This window comes from Dendropsophus ebraccatus, chromosome 4 (assembly GCF_027789765.1).
Source record: "Dendropsophus ebraccatus isolate aDenEbr1 chromosome 4, aDenEbr1.pat, whole genome shotgun sequence".
Lineage (NCBI taxonomy): Eukaryota > Metazoa > Chordata > Amphibia > Anura > Hylidae > Dendropsophus > Dendropsophus ebraccatus.
The window spans coordinates 171,107,855-171,124,203 of NC_091457.1; the positions used below are offsets into that span (position 1 = coordinate 171,107,855).

General features: G+C 52.0%; 1 protein-coding gene across 1 annotated transcript in view; it reads left to right on the forward strand.

The window, feature by feature from the left end:
* Window positions 1-16,349, forward strand: part of PALMD (palmdelphin) — a 53,773-nt gene that overhangs the window by 25,726 nt on the left and 11,698 nt on the right. The window contains exons 4-6 of the mRNA XM_069969092.1: window positions 7,639-7,753; window positions 9,619-9,643; window positions 10,284-10,397. Of these exons, the coding sequence (XP_069825193.1) occupies window positions 7,639-7,753; window positions 9,619-9,643; window positions 10,284-10,397 (254 nt within the window). The remainder of the gene's footprint in view (window positions 1-7,638; window positions 7,754-9,618; window positions 9,644-10,283; window positions 10,398-16,349) is intronic.

Genomic DNA, 16,349 nt, shown 5'->3' on the forward strand with positions numbered 1-16,349 from the left:
CCCCCCCCCAAGATGTAACCACCCCCCCCCCCCAAGATGTAACACCCCCCCCCAAGATGTAACCACCCCAAGATGTAACCATCACCCCCTAAGATGTTACCCCCCCCCAAAGATGTCAACCCCCCCCCCCCCCCAAGATGTAACCCCCCCCCCCCCCAAGATGTAACCCCCCCCCCCCCAAGATGTAACCCCCCCCAAGATGTAACACCCCCCAAGATGTAACACCCCCCAAGATGTAACACCCCCCCAAGATGTAACCAACACCCCCCCCAAGATGTAACCACCACCACCCCCAAGATGTAACACCCCCCCCCCCCAAGATGTAACACCCCCCCCCCAAGATGTAACCACCCCAAGATGTAACCCATCACCCCCGCAAGATGTAACCCCCCCAAGATGTAACCCCCCCCAAGATGTAACACCCCCCCAAGATGTAACACCCCCCCAAGATGTAACACCCCCCCAAGATGTAACCACCACCACCCCCAAGATGTAACACCCCCCCCCCAAGATGTAACCACCACCACCCCCAAGATGTAACACCCCCCCCCAAGATGTAACACCCCCCCAAGATGTAACACCCCCCCAAGATGTAACCACCACCACCCCCAAGATGTAACACCCCCCCCCCCAGATGTAACCACCACCACCCCCAAGATGTAACACCCCCCCCCAAGATGTAACCACCACCACCCCCAAGATGTAACACCCCCCCCCCCAAGATGTAACACCCCCCCCCCCAAGATGTAACCACCCCAAGATGTAACCATCACCCCCGCAAGATGTAACCCCCCCAAGATGTAACCACCACCCCCCCCAAGATGTAACCCCCCCCCCCCAAGATGTAACCCCCCCCCCCCAAGATGTAACCCCCCCCCCCCCCAAGATGTAACCACCCCCCCAAGATGTAACCACCAATCCCCCCCAAGATGTAACCACCAATCCCCCCCCCAAGATGTAACATTATACCAGGGAGTAATGTACAGAACTTATGCCTCCTGTAACCTCTCAATAATGGTGGAGCGTCTCTGTACACGCGGCCTGTATAGTCACCACAATGGTGGAGCGTCTCCGTACACATATAGTCACCACAAGGGCGGAGCGTCTCCGTACACATATAGTCACCACAAGGGCGGAGCGTCTCCGTACACATATAGTCACCACAAGGGCGGAGCGTCTCCGTACACATATAGTCACCACAAGGGCGGAGCGTCTCCGTACACATATAGTCACCACAAGGGCGGAGCGTCTCCGTACACATATAGTCACCACAAGGGCGGAGCGTCTCCGTACACATATAGTCACTACAAGGGCGGAGCGTCTCCGTACACATATAGTCACCACAAGGGCGGAGCGTCTCCGTACACATATAGTCACCACAAGGGCGGAGCGTCTCCGTACACATATAGTCACCACAAGGGCGGAGCGTCTCCGTACACATATAGTCACCACAAGGGCGGAGCGTCTCCGTACACATATAGTCACCACAAGGGCGGAGCGTCTCCGTACACATATAGTCACCACAAGGGCGGAGCGTCTCCGTACACATATAGTCACCACAATGGTGGAGCGTCTCCGTACACATATAGTCACCACAAGGGCGGAGCGTCTCCGTACACATATAGTCACCACAATGGTGGAGCGTCTCCGTACACATATAGTCACCACAATGGTGGAGCGTCTCCGTACACATATAGTCACCACAATGGTGGAGCGTCTCCGTACACATATAGTCACCACAATGGTGGAGCGTCTCCGTACACATATAGTCGCCACAAGGGCGGAGCGTCTCCGTACACATATAGTCGCCACAATGGTGGAGCGTCTCCGTACACATATAGTCACCACAAGGGCGGAGAGTCTCCGTACACATATAGTCACCACAAGGGCGGAGCGTCTCCGTACACATATAGTCACCACAAGGGCGGAGCGTCTCCGTACACATATAGTCACCACAATGGTGGAGCGTCTCCGTACACATATAGTCACCACAATGGCGGAGCGTCACCGTACACGCGGTCTGTATAGTCACCACAATGGTGGAGCGTCTCCGTACACGCGGCTGGTGGTGGTACTCAGTTGCTGGTGGTGCCCAGTAGGTGGTGGTATTCAGTTGCTGGTGGTGCCCAGTAGGTGGTGGTATTCAGTTGCTGGTGGTACCCAGTAGGTGGTGGTACTCAGTTGCTGGTGGTGCCCAGTAGGTGGTGGTACTTAGTAGGTGATGGTACTCAGTTGCTGGTGGTTCCCAGTAGGTGATGGTACTCAGTTGTTGGTGGTGCCCAGTTGCTGGTGGTGCCCAGTAGGTGGTGGTACTCAGTTGCTGGTGGTGCCCAGTAGGTGACGGTACTTAGTAGGTGATGGTACTCAGTTGCTGGTGGTGCCCAGTAGGTGGTGGTACTCAGTTGCTGGTGGTGCCCAGTAGGTGGTGGTACTCAGTTGCTGGTGGTGCCCAGTAGGTGGTGGTATTCAGTTGCTGGTGGTGCCCAGTAGGTGGCGGTACTTAGTAGGTGATGGTACTCAGTTGCTGGTGGTGCCCAGTAGGTGGTGGTACTCAGTTGCTGGTGGTGCCCAGTAGGTGGTGGTGCCCAGTTGCTGGTGGTGCCCAGAAGGTTATGATACTCAGTTGCTGGTGGTGCCCAGTTGATGGTGGTGCCCAGTTGATGGTGGTGCCCAGAAGGTTGTGATACTCAGTTGCTGGTGGTGCCCAGTTGATGGTGGTGCCCAGAAGGTTGTGATACTCAGTTGCTGGTGGTGCCCAGTTGATGGTGGTGCTCAGTTGATGGTGGTGCCCAGAAGGTTGTGATACTCAGTTGCTGGTGGTGCCCAGTAGGTGGTGGTGCCCAGTTGCTGGTGGTGCCCAGAAGGTTGTGATACTCAGTTGCTGGTGGTGCCCAGTAGGTGGTGGTGCCCAGTAGGTGGTGGTACTCAGTTGCTGGTGGTGCCCAGTAGGTGGTGGTACTCAGTTGCTGGTGGTGCCCAGTAGGTGGTGGTGCCCAGTAAGTCTTAGTTACCGGCAGATGGTAGTGCAGGGATTTCTCCCACTCCATAAGAATGATGAGACTACCGCCGCCATGACTGATCTGAGTTTGTGTAAAGAACGGTGATGAGGACGGTAGGCGCCTCCAGCAGTCGTCTCGTGGGCTGTAATAATGGCGGCTGTTATGTAATAGAGGGTGGTGCTGTAATAACAATGGTTACACGTCTGTCTGGTCTTGTTGGGAGTTGCGTCAGGAATAATACACGTGGCGCCAACGCCTGGAGAATAGAGCAGTGGTCACCCAAAAACCTGGCACCAGCCTGAAGGTCAGAGGTGGAGCGGACTGAGCGGGTGGGAGGAACGCCGCTGCCGCCATCTGGCTTGATCTAGTATTGCATGTGACTCCCCCATCGTGGAGGTCGGGGGACAGAGACTGGATTATCCTATTTGTATTGGTATATGGGACTGTGGGAACAGGTTTAGTGGAATCACTTCTGCTCATTCTGGATCAGGAGTCCAGTGGGCGGTGCTATCAATGATTGACAACCTTCCCTGCAAATATGAACATAAAGAGAGAATAGATCACTGATGGCAGTAATACCTGGTCCAATAGTTATATGCCAGGGAGAGCTTACCGCTGTGTCCGGGGCCACCATATGTATACCGATAGGCCCGCCCCCTCCCCCAGCCACCATATGTATACCAATAGCCCCGCGGCCTCCCCAGCCACCATATGTATACCGATAGCCCCGCCCCATCCCCCAGCCACCATATAAAAACTGATAGCCCCGCCCCCTCCCCAGCCACCATATGTATACCGATAGCCCCTCCCCCAGCCACTATATGTATATCAATAACCCCGCACCCTCCCCAGCTACCATATGTATACCGATAACACCGCCCTCTCCCCCAGCCAGGGCCGTCTTAACAGCATTATGGGCCCCTGGGCAGAGGTGCGAATTGCCCCCCCCCCCAACCGCCACCATCAAATCCCCCACATCTTTGCATATAGTGCCCCCCATATAGTGCCCCCCCATAGTAGCCAATCCCCCCATATAGTGCCCCCATAGTAGCCAATCCCCCCATATAGTGCCCCACATAGTAGCCAGTGCCCCCTTGTAGCCAGTGCCCCCCATAGTAGCCAGTGCCCCCTTGTAGCCAGTGCTCCTATAGTAGCCAGTGCCCCCCATAGTAGCCAGTGCCCCCCATAGTAGCCAGTGCCCCCCATAGTAGCCAGTGCCCCCCATAGTAGCCAGTGCCCCCCATAGTAGCCAGTGCCCCCCATAGTAGCCAGTGCCCCCCATAGTAGCCAGTGCCCCCATAGTAGCCAGTGCCCCCCATAGTAGCCAGTGCCCCCCATAGTAGCCAGTGCCCCCCCATAGTAGCCAGTGCCCCCCATAGTAGCCAGTGCCCCACATAGTAGCCAGTGCCCCCCATAGTAGCCAGTGCCCCTACATAGTAGCCAGTGCCCCCCATAGTAGCCAGTGCCCCCCTAGTAGCCAGTGCCCCCCATAGTAGCCAGTGCCCCCCATAGTAGCCAGTGCCCCCATAGTAGCCAGTGCCCCCATATAGTGCCCCCCATAGTAGCCAGTGCCCCCCATAGTAGCCAGTGCCCCCCATAGTAGTCAATCCCCCCATATAGTGCCCCCCATAGTAGCCAGTGCCCCCCATAGTAGCCAGTGCCCCCCATAGTAGCCAATCCCCCCATATAGTGCCCCCCATAGTAGCCAGTGCCCCCCATAGTAGCCAGTGCCCCCATAGTAGCCAGTGCCCCCATATAGTGCCCCCCATAGTAGCCAGTGCCCCCCATAGTAGCCAGTGCCCCCCATAGTAGCCAATCCCCCCATATAGTGCCCCCCATAGTAGCCAGTGCCCCCCATAGTAGCCAGTGCCCCCATAGTAGCCAGTGCCCCCCATAGTAGCCAGTGCCCCCCATAGTAGCCAGTGCCCCCCATAGTAGCCAGTGCCCCCCATAGTAGCCAGTGCCCCCCATAGTAGCCAGTGCCCCTACATAGTAGCCAGTGCCCCCCATAGTAGCCAGTGCCCCCCTAGTAGCCAGTGCCCCCCATAGTAGCCAGTGCCCCCATATAGTGCCCCCCATAGTAGCCAGTGCCCCCCATAGTAGCCAGTGCCCCCCATAGTAGCCAATCCCCCCATTATAGTGCCCCCCATAGTAGCCAGTGCCCCCCATAGTAGTCAGTGCCCCCCATAGTAGCCAGTGCCCCCCATAGTAGCCAGTGCCCCCCATAGTAGTCAGTGCCCCCCATAGTAGCCAGTGCCCCCCATAGTAGCCAGTGCCCCCCATAGTAGCCAGTGCCCCCCATAGTAGCCAGTGCCCCCCATAGTAGCCAGTGCCCCCCATAGTAGCCAGTGCCCCCCATAGTAGCCAGTGCCCCCCATAGTAGCCAGTGCCCCCCATAGTAGCCAGTGCCCCCCAAAACAACAAACCAGTTCCAGTTACCGCCGGCCCCAGCAGCTGATGTCTCCCGTCAGTGCACTCCCGACATCCTCCGGCACAGGCAGCGGGGTACAGAGAGACTGCCTGTGCGGGAAGTGACCGGCTGCACGACACATCCAGGACACAGGCAGTCTCTCTGTACCCCGCTGCCTGTGCCAGAGGATGACGGGAGCGCACTGACAGGAGACATCGGCTGCTGAGGCGGGTGAGTTCCGGTACTGCCCGCCCCTTCTATCGCCGCTTAGCTGAGTCGATCAGAAGCCCAGGAAAGTGCTGCTCATTGCACTTTCCTGGGCTTCTGATCGGCTGTCAGCTGAGAAGCGATAGAAGGGGCGGGCGGAGGGGGTGGCTCAGGGCGGCTCACTATGCATATGCTTAGTGAGCGGCAATAGAGGGGGTGGGCGGGACGGCTTCCTTGCGGTGCTCGGCCCTGCTTGGGAGCAGTCTTCGCTTTATAGGACGCACTTTGCGTCTTACAAAGCTAAAAATACAGGTCACAGAGGGCAGGGGGCCCCCTAGGACGCAAGGGCCCCCGGGCAGCCGCCTACCCTGCCCAATGGATAAGACGGCTCTGCCCCCAGCCACCATATGTATACCGATAGCCCCGCCCCCTCCCCCAGCCACCATATGTATACTTATAGCCCCACCCCCTCCCCCACAGCAACCATATGTATACTGATAGCTGGGGGGGCGGGGCCTACCATATGCATACTAATAGCCACACCCCCTCCCCCACAGCCACCATATGTATACTAATAGCCCCCAGCTACCATATGTATACTAATAGCCCCACCCCCTCCCCCACAGCTACCATATGTATACTAATAGCCCCGCCCCCTCCAGCTACCATATGTATACTAATAGCCCCAAAGCTACCATATGTATACTAATAGCCCCGCTCCCCTTTCCAGCTACCATATGTATACTGATAGCCCCGCCCCCTCCAGCTACCATATGTATACTAATAGCCCCAAAGCTACCATATGTATACTAATAGCCCCGCTCCCCTTTCCAGCTACCATATGTATACCGATAGCCCCGCCCCCTCCCCCAGCCACCATATGTATACTTATAGCCCCACCCCCTCCCCCACAGCAACCATATGTATACTGATAGCTGGGGGGGCGGGGCCTACCATATGCATACTAATAGCCACACCCCCTCCCCCACAGCCACCATATGTATACTAATAGCCCCCAGCTACCATATGTATACTAATAGCCCCACCCCCTCCCCCACAGCTACCATATGTATACTAATAGCCCCGCCCCCTCCAGCTACCATATGTATACTAATAGCCCCAAAGCTACCATATGTATACTAATAGCCCCGCTCCCCTTTCCAGCTACCATATGTATACTGATAGCCCCGCCCCCTCCAGCTACCATATGTATACTAATAGCCCCAAAGCTACCATATGTATACTAATAGCCCCGCTCCCCTTTTCAGCTACCATATGTATACTGATAGCCCCGCCCCCTCCAGCTACCATATGTATACTGATAGCTGGAGGGGGGGCGAGGCTACCATATGTATACTAATAGCCCCGCCCCCGCTACCATATGTATACTAATAGCCCCAAAGCTACCATATGTATACTGATAGCCCCGCCCCCCCCCCCTCCAGCTACCATATGTATACTAATAGCCCCGCCCCCCCTCCAGCTACCATATGTATACTGATAGCCCCGCCCCCCCTCCAGCTACCATATGTATACTAATAGCCCCGCCCCCCCTCCAGCTACCATATGTATACCGATAGCCCCGCTCCCTCCAGCTACCATATGTATACTAATAGCCCCGCCCCCCTCCAGCTACCATATGTATACCGATAGCCCCGCTCCCTCCAGCTACCATATGTATACTGATAGCTGGAGGGGGGGCGGGGCTACCATATGTATACTAATAGCCCCCCCTCCAGCTACCATATGTATACTAATAGCCCCCCCCCCCCTCCAGCTACCATATGTATACTAATAGCCCCCCTCCTCCAGCTACCATATGTATACTAATAGCCCCCCCCCCCCTCCAGCTACCATATGTATACCAATAGCCCCCCAGCTCAGATGCAGAATGGAAGTAAAGGAAAAGCATAGATATCTAAGAACCACAAGACGGGGGCGACTGATCACTACAGGAGAGTGGGGCAGATTACGGGGGGCCCGGGCTCCTCACCTCTATAATGGCTTCTCCTATTATTTCAGGCTGGAACAAGAAATTGTAGATCTAGAGAAGCAGGAAACTCAGCTGTCCGCGAGGGAAGTGCGAGTCCTCCAGAGGCTGAAGTCTGTGGAGCGGACAACAGAAGATATCATAAAGGTGAGGGGGATACACCAGGAGGGGCATAAAGGTGAGGGGGATACACCAGGAGGGGCATAAAGGTGAGGGGGATACACCAGGAGGGGCATAAAGGTGAGGGGGATACACCAGAGGGGCATAAAGGGGGAGGGGGATACACCAGAGGGGCATAAAGGGGGAGGGGGATACACCAGGAGGGGCATAAAGGGGGAGGGGGATACACCAGAGGGGCCAAAAGGTGAGAGGGGGATACACCAGAGGGGCCAAAAGGTGAGGGGGATACACCAGGAGGGGCATAAAGGGGGAGGGGGATACACCAGGAGGGGCATAAAGGGGGAGGGGGATACACCAGAGGGGCATAAAGGGGGAGGGGGATACACCAGGAGGGGCATAAAGGGGGAGGGGGATACACCAGAGGGGCATAAAGGGGGAGGGGGATACACCAGGAGGGGCATAAACGGGAAGGGGGATACACCAGGAGGGGCATAAACGGGAAGGGGGATACACCAGGAGGGGCATAAAGGGGGAGGGGGATACACCAGGAGGGGGATACACCAGGAGGAGCATACACCAGGAGGGGCATAAACGGGGAGGGGAATACACCAGGAGGGGCATAAACAGGGAGGGGGATACACCAGGAGGGGCATAAACAGGGAGGGGGATACACCAGGAGGGGGATTCAAGAGGAGGGGATACACCAGGAGGGGCATAAAGGGAGAGGGGGATACACCAGGAGGGGCATAAACGGGGAGGGGGATACACCAGGAGGGGCATAAAGGGGAAGGGGGATACACCAGGAGGGGCATAAAAGGGGAGGGGGATACACCAGAGGGGGATACACCAGGAGAGGAATAAACAGGAAGGGGGATACACCAGGAGGGGGATAGAAGAGGAGGGGGATACACCAGGAGGGGCATAAACGGGGAGAGGGATACACCAGGAGGGGCGTAAATGGGGATACACCAGGAGGTGCATAAACGGGGAGGAGGATACACCAGGAGGGGCATAAACGGGAAGGCGGATACACCAGGAGGGGCATAAACGGGAAGGGGGATACACCAGGAGGGGGATAAAGGGAGAGGGGGATACACCAGGAGGGGCATAAATGGGAAGCGGGATACACCAGGAGGGGCATAAATGGGAAGCGGGATACAGCAGGAGGGGCATAAAGGTGAGGGGGATACACCAGGAGGGGCATAAACGGGAAGGGGGATACACCAGGAGGGGCATAAAGGTGAGGGGGATACACCAGGAGGGGGAAACACCAGGAGGGGCATAAATGGGAAGCGGGATACACCAGGAGGGGCATAAAGGTGAGGGGGATACACCAGGAGGGGCATAAACGGGAAGGGGGATACACCAGGAGGGGCATAAAGGTGAGAGGGATGCACCAGGAGGGGGATACACCAGGAGGGGTATAAAGGTGAGGGGGATACACCAGGAGGGGCATAAACGGGGAGGGGGATACACCAGGAGGGGCATAAAGGTGAGGGGGATACACCAGGAGGGGGAAACACCAGGAGGGGCATAAAGGTGAGGGGGATACACCAGGAGGGGGAAACACCAGGAGGGGCATAAAGGTGAGGGGGATACACCAGGAGGGGGACAGAATGTGAGGTAGATACAAGGAGGGGAGAGGGATACCACAGGGGCCATGACCAAGCTTCATAGACGTTATTAGTATCAGCCCCGTTCCCACCTCCATCATTGGAGCAGATCAATGAAAAGACCAGCAATGTTGGACCAGTGACATTGGACACAAACGGCCCCCGATGGTCCAATGGGTTTAGGCATCGGGCAGATGTATATAACAGGACCCGCCAGGTGGGAATCCGCTGCTCCATGATTCAGCTCATTCTAATCATCAAATATTCTTTATTCTTTAGGCCGTGAAATCTGAATCACGAGATGGTGAGTGTGATGTCAGCGGTGGGGAGCAACCGACAGCACCGTATCTGCCAGATAGTTGTATCATCATCATCATCGACACTGCCCGACAGTTGTATCATCACCACCGACACTGCCCGATAGTTGTGTCATCATCACCGACCTGCCCGATAGTTGTGTCATCATCACCGACACTGCCCGATAGTTGTGTCATCACCACCGACACTGCCCGATAGTTGTGTCATCACCGACACTGCCTGATAGTTGTATCATCACCACCGACACTGCCCGATAGTTGTGTCATCATCACCGACCTGCCCGATAGTTGTGTCATCATCACCGGCACTGCCCGATAGTTGTGTCATCCTCACCGACACTGCCCGACAGTTGTATCATCATCACCGACACTGCCCGATAGTTGTATCATCATCACCGACCTGCCCGATAGTTGTATCATCATCACCGACACTGCCCGATAGTTGTATCATCACCGACACTGCAGGTTTTCTTTTTGCCATGGCTCAATCATGGGGATTTTTTTTTTTGTCACAGTTTTTTGTTTTTTTTTGCTGGGGTCCGGACACTACAGATGGCGCCATTGCAGCGATATAAACATACAGAAGTTTCACCACGTGTTACTGTGACAGGCTCTCTCTTGTTTCAGAACCGGTGAAGGATATTTACGCAGACATCCCCGATTTACCGACATCTTATAAACCTTCATTTATCAGAAGAATGGAGAGTGCCCAGAATGAGAGTGGCGAGGAGGCCCGGAAAGGTACAAACAACAAACAACCCACCCTGACGGCACTGGGGGGGGGCTTCTAATTGGGCTACAGATGACGGTTTATATTAAAGCAAATTGGTGAGGGAATATAGGATCAGGCATGTTGGATATCAAGCTGTCCGATCCTTTGCTTTACCAGAAGACAAATCACTGACAGAGGGGTCTCCTTGTTCAGGAACACATGGATGCTCGGATGGGCTGAGTGTGCATGTGTATAGGAAAGGCAGGGACAACAACCGTTAACCATGTTGGAGTTAGGGTCCTATTAGACAAAGCGATTTTACAAAGTTTCATGATAAATAATCTCAAACGAGCGACCTGAAATCGTTCATCCAGTCCCACAGAACAATGATCGTTACCTAGGATCGTCCCTGTGGTTATTCTGTTCTCGATGATCGTTCCCTTCAGAGCTATTACACAAACGATTACCTACCGATCATTGGTCAAGTAGGTGGAGAGAATGTTGTTTTTCTTTTCTTTTCGAGGGTAATACGTATCTTGTAGCTCCTCCTCCTTCGCTCTGCGTCAACAGAAATTAACATGCAGGACCATGTGGATGAAGAAAGAAGCCTTTTGGTTTTTTTTTAACCAACAGTTATTTTGTACACAATAAATCCACGGCATATTCACATATTTTTAGCCAATATTATCAGCGTTCTTGCCATCTAATGAATTTAATTTCGCTGAAAGGTAGAAAGGGCCATGGTCTTGGTGCATGCGCGGGTACAAATGCCACTTCTGGTTGGCGCCACATGTAAAAACTTATCGTATGGATGAATGGTATATACGAAGATGCCAGGAATTAATAGCGGCTGCTGATTTGCACACAATTACTAAAATTACATTATGGAAACTGGGAATGCACGGGTGAACGTAATGTACCGGGAATGCACGGGTGAACGTAATGTCCCGGGAATGCACGGGTAAACGTAATGTACCGGGAATGCACGGGTGAACGTAATGTCCCGGGAATGCACGGGTGAACGTAATGTACCGGCAATGCACGGGTGAACGTAATGTCCCGGGAATGCACGGGTGAACGTAATGTACCGGCAATGCACGGGTGAACGTAATGTCCCGGGAATGCACGGGTGAACGTAATGTACCGGGAATGCACGGGTGAACGTAATGTACCGGCAATGCACGGGTGAACGTAATGTACCGGGAATGCACGGGTGAACGTAATGTCCCGGCAATGCACGGGTGAACGTAATGTCCCGGGAATGCACGGGTGAACGTAATGTACCGGGAATGCACGGGTGAACGTAATGTCCCGGCAATGCACGGGTGAACGTAATGTCCCGGGAATGCACGGGTGAATGTAATGTCCCGGGAATGCACGTAATATGAGGGCACGAGGAACTCAGACTCGCAGCCTTTAAATGTTGTTTGTCAAAGCTTAAATACTTTTCATTACCTTTAATGGCGGCACCGCGGTTGGTGAACGGCTAATTGTAGAGGGGGGGGTGCCAATGGGTCTCAGGGAAACACATTAACATTAGAGAGGAGCGAACCTGGAGCAGCTGGAGTCGATCCGAACATGAACTTTCAGCATTTGATTAGCGGTGGCTGCTGAAGTTGGATGAAGCCTTAAGGCTATGTGGAAAACATGGATATAGTTATTGGCTGTAGTTATTGGATATAGTTATTGGCTGTAGTTATTGGATATAGTTATTGGCTGTATCCACGTTTTCCAGACAACCTCAGAGCTTTATCCAAGTTCAGCAGCCCCCGCTAATCAAATACCGAATGTTCGGGTTCGGATCGACTCTAACCCGAGCCCGGTTCGCTCATCTCTAACATTACAATGTACCCTTTCCTTACATCCCTAAGGCATCACAATGTATGGGGAATTGACAAGTAGTATGCCCCATGGGAGGGCTTTCCCACACGGCAGCATTTAGGACTGACCTCGCAAAGGTCGTCCGGCAGAGTGAATGGAACAATGCCTGACAAAGGTAGAATGAGAAGACCAAGCTGCTGACTTACAAATCTGTTCCAAAGAACACAAACTGAATTCCCCCAACTGGCAGCAACAGTGAAGTCCGGAGACTGAAGAGCCACAGAAGAATAGGCTAGTTCAATGTACTCGTAAATCCAACCAAAAATTGAGAGTTTAGAAGCCTTTTCCCTCCTTTTCTTCCATTGAAAATTACAAATAGGTTCTCTGTGACTCTGTGAAGGTAAACCTGAAGAGTTCTGGAGACATCAAGGGATGAAAGATCTAAGGAATCCTGAGTAGGGTCTTCAGGAGAAGAAACAGGTAACACGGTTGATGCTATGAAAGGTCACACATTTCGGAAGAAACACTGGAGGAAATCTTAAGAGGACTTCATCTTCATAAAAAGCAGCGTAAGGTGGCTCAGAGCCTAGAGCCTGTAACTCTCCTACACCTTGGGTAGAAGTAATCTCCAAAAAGGAAAATAGTCTTGAGCATAAGAAACTTAAATCCACCTGCTGCAAAACCTCAAACGGAGCAGCACAAAGCTGTCAGAGGACAATGGGTAGATCCCAACTGGTCTTAGACTGGTTATATTAAATTCAAATTTCCAGAATTTGAAAAAAAGTCTTCTATTTGGGATGGCCGAAATGGCAGCAACCTGGACCTTAATAGAGTTAGGAGCTAGACCCTTATCAAACCCACCCTGGAAAAATTCAAGAAGTTAAGAAGTTGTTGAACTGATTCTCAGAACACCATCTCTGAAAATCTTCCAGATGCGTAGGTATGAGTTGGTATAGCTATGCTTCTGCCATTAGATAATGTCTGTAAAACCCGGTCAGAGACAACTCTGGAGTTTAAAAAGGGACCTCGTAGACTTCAGGCAGTCAGGGTGAGGGTCAAGTCCTGGCACACAAGCGTGCCCTGGGTCAGTAGATTCCTGATGAGGGGTCATTTCCAAAATTCACCCTTGTTTATCGTCATCATCAGAGCAAACCATAACCTCTTTAGCCAAAAAGGTGTCACAATTATTATTGAGGCTTGGTCCTGTCTAGTGATGAGCGAGCATGCTGGTCCGAGCTTGGTACTCGATGGAGTATTACGGTACTCGATGGTTCTCGTTACTCGGACGAGCATCTCGCGATACTCAAGAAAATCTCATCATCCGTTTCCTGTAAGTTTGGGCGCTATTTCTCAGCCAATAAACATGCAGGAGACTCTTTGGTACATCCTGCGATGACGTGTGACCCATACATGTCCATAGCAGTGATTGGTTGGCCAGATCAGATGACCCTGCCATATAATGTTTCAATAGTTTTTATTAAAGGATTTTCACAATTTTACAAACAACAAAAATAGAGATAGTAGCATAGGAAACGCCAAGACATAGGCTGGGATACACAGTAGCTGGTACTTGTTCAACAAAGATTACATAACCAAGGAGATATATATGTACTAATGCTGCAGATGAACACAATGGTGCAAGACAAACTACACATCAAAACTGTACAAAAGTATGAGACCATGCTGGTGTGAATACAAAAAGAACAAAGAAACGAAATGGAGTATACAAAACTTACATAATGCAATGCTGTACTACTGTAATACTGGGCTCGACAGGCAGTCACATCATTAGATGCTGATGAGCTGTTTCAAACTAGAATCCTTGAAGCTGGGAGATGTTGCAAAGCGCGGCAAACCAACAAGCTGGCAGGTGCGGATATAGGTCAACACGGAGCTGGAGGATACGGCTAGTGATGACCCTGGCATATAAAACGCGCAGCCGGCAGTACTCGATTAGGGAGAGAGCTGCTGCTGGTCAGGGAGAGCGTTAGGGAGGGAATTAGCCTTCCAGTAGGCAGGGTATATACTAGAGAAACAAACAGACCTTTTAACCCTAATTAACCAGTCGTCTAGGTAGGGCACAATCTTTATGCCCTGAAGACGCACAACCACCATCATGGTCAACACAACCTTTGTAAAGACCGAGGGGCCTGAACTTAGTCTGAAGGGTAAAACCTTGAACTGGAGGACTGTCTTGTTTCCCCCTTTAGCCACACAAATTCTTTGGAATCTTCTGTGCACTGGAAGGATAGTGATGTGGAGGTAGGCATCTTGGAGATCTAATGATGCCATGAAGTCGCCCTCCTGAACAATGGACTTTACAGATCTTATTGTCTCTATACAGAATTTTTTCTTGACATGAAACCATTTAGACACTTGAGGTGTATATTAAGCCTCCACTTTCCTGATGGTTTGGGAACAAGGAGAACTGGTGAGTAGACTCCTTCTGCCTGTTCTGCAAATGGAACCTCTTCCAGTATGGCCCAGAGTGCAGGAAATAAGAAATCTTTGAGGAAGAAGAGGATTCAAAGACAAAGCATAAACATCTCTGATCATTTGCAGAATCTAAAGATATTTTATAAAATTTTGTCATGCAGGGAAAAAAGTCAGACGTCTGCCTATAGGAATACCCATTGCCTCTATGTTGTAGTTTGTTCCTCTTTGTTCCTCGCATTTGATAATTTCCTCTACATGTTTGGGGGGGACTTTCCCCTCCAAAAGGGCTGACAAAACTTAACGGTTAGGGAAAGGTTATTTCTTCTTTTTGTGGGAGAGATCCTCCATGAGTTTATCCAGCTCGAGCCCAAATAATCCAGGTTACATAATTGGAACTTGGAAATATTGTCACCAATCCACCGTCTAAGCCAAAGAGCGCGACGGCCTGCAGTTGTGAGGGCCATGGTTATGGAGGCCATGCTGGTTCCTGCTAAGCAGCATCACACAAAAAATCAATGGCCATATTGATCTTTTTAAATGACCCAAGGATCTTATCCCTTTCCACACCTGCTCATAGGTCCTCCTGAACTCTGGCCAAGGCTCCTGGAGACCTCTTTAGATGGTATGCCAACCGCCCCTTGGGCAGATGCAGCAGAACAGGCCCACTGAAAAGAGAAGTCGGGTGAAAATTTTTATTGTATTGCCCCCCCCAAAAGTTATACAAATCCCCAATATACAGTTATACAGGAAATGCGTATACTGCACTTACTACTGCATAAAGACTTCACTTCCTGGATAACTTGGTGATGTCACTTCCTGGATAACTGGGTGATGTCATGACTCCCAGAGCTGTGTGGCTGTGGCTGCTGCAGAGGATGATGGCAGGGGGATGCTCAGTGTCCCTCCAGTGCCCTGTGTCCCCCTTACCATCATCCTCTCCAGCAGTCACAGCCCACACAGCTCTCAGAGTCAGGTTGTGACATCAATATGCTATCCAGGAAGTGACATCACTGTGTTATCCAGGAAGTGACATCACCGTCTTATCCAGGAAGTGATATTACCAAGTTATCCAGGAAGTGACATCGCAATGTTATCCAGGAAGTGATATTACCAAGTTATCCAGGAAGTGACATCACCGTCTTATCCAGGAAGTGATATTACCAAGTTATCCAGGAAGTGACATCGCCGTGTTATCCAGGAAGTGACATCGCAGTGTTATCCAGGAAGTGACATCACCATGTTATCCAGGAAGTGAAGCCTTGATGCAGTAGTAAGTGCAGGGGAAAAAAACACTTTTCAAGCATTTCCTGTAATAAGTGTATATTGGGGATTTGTGTAACTTTGGGGGGGGGGGGCAATACAATATTTTAATACAAATTTTTACTGAAAATTCTACTTTAAAGGGGTTATCCAGTGCTACAAAAACATGGTCACTTTCCTTCAGAGACAGCACAACTCTTGTCTCCAGTTCAGGTGCGGTTTGCAATTAAGCTCCATTCACTTCAATGGAACTGAGCGACAAAACCCCGCCCAAGCTGGAGACTAGAGTGGTGCTGTCTGGAAGAAAGTGGCCATGTTTTTGAAGCGCTGGATAACCCCTTTAAGGCACTCTCATTTCTCCTGTTCATAGGATCCTTGAGATTAGAACCATCTTCCGCAGGTAAAACCGTACGCTTAAGATATCTTAGCTATAGCGCTATATACCCTGGGCAGAGCCAACCAAT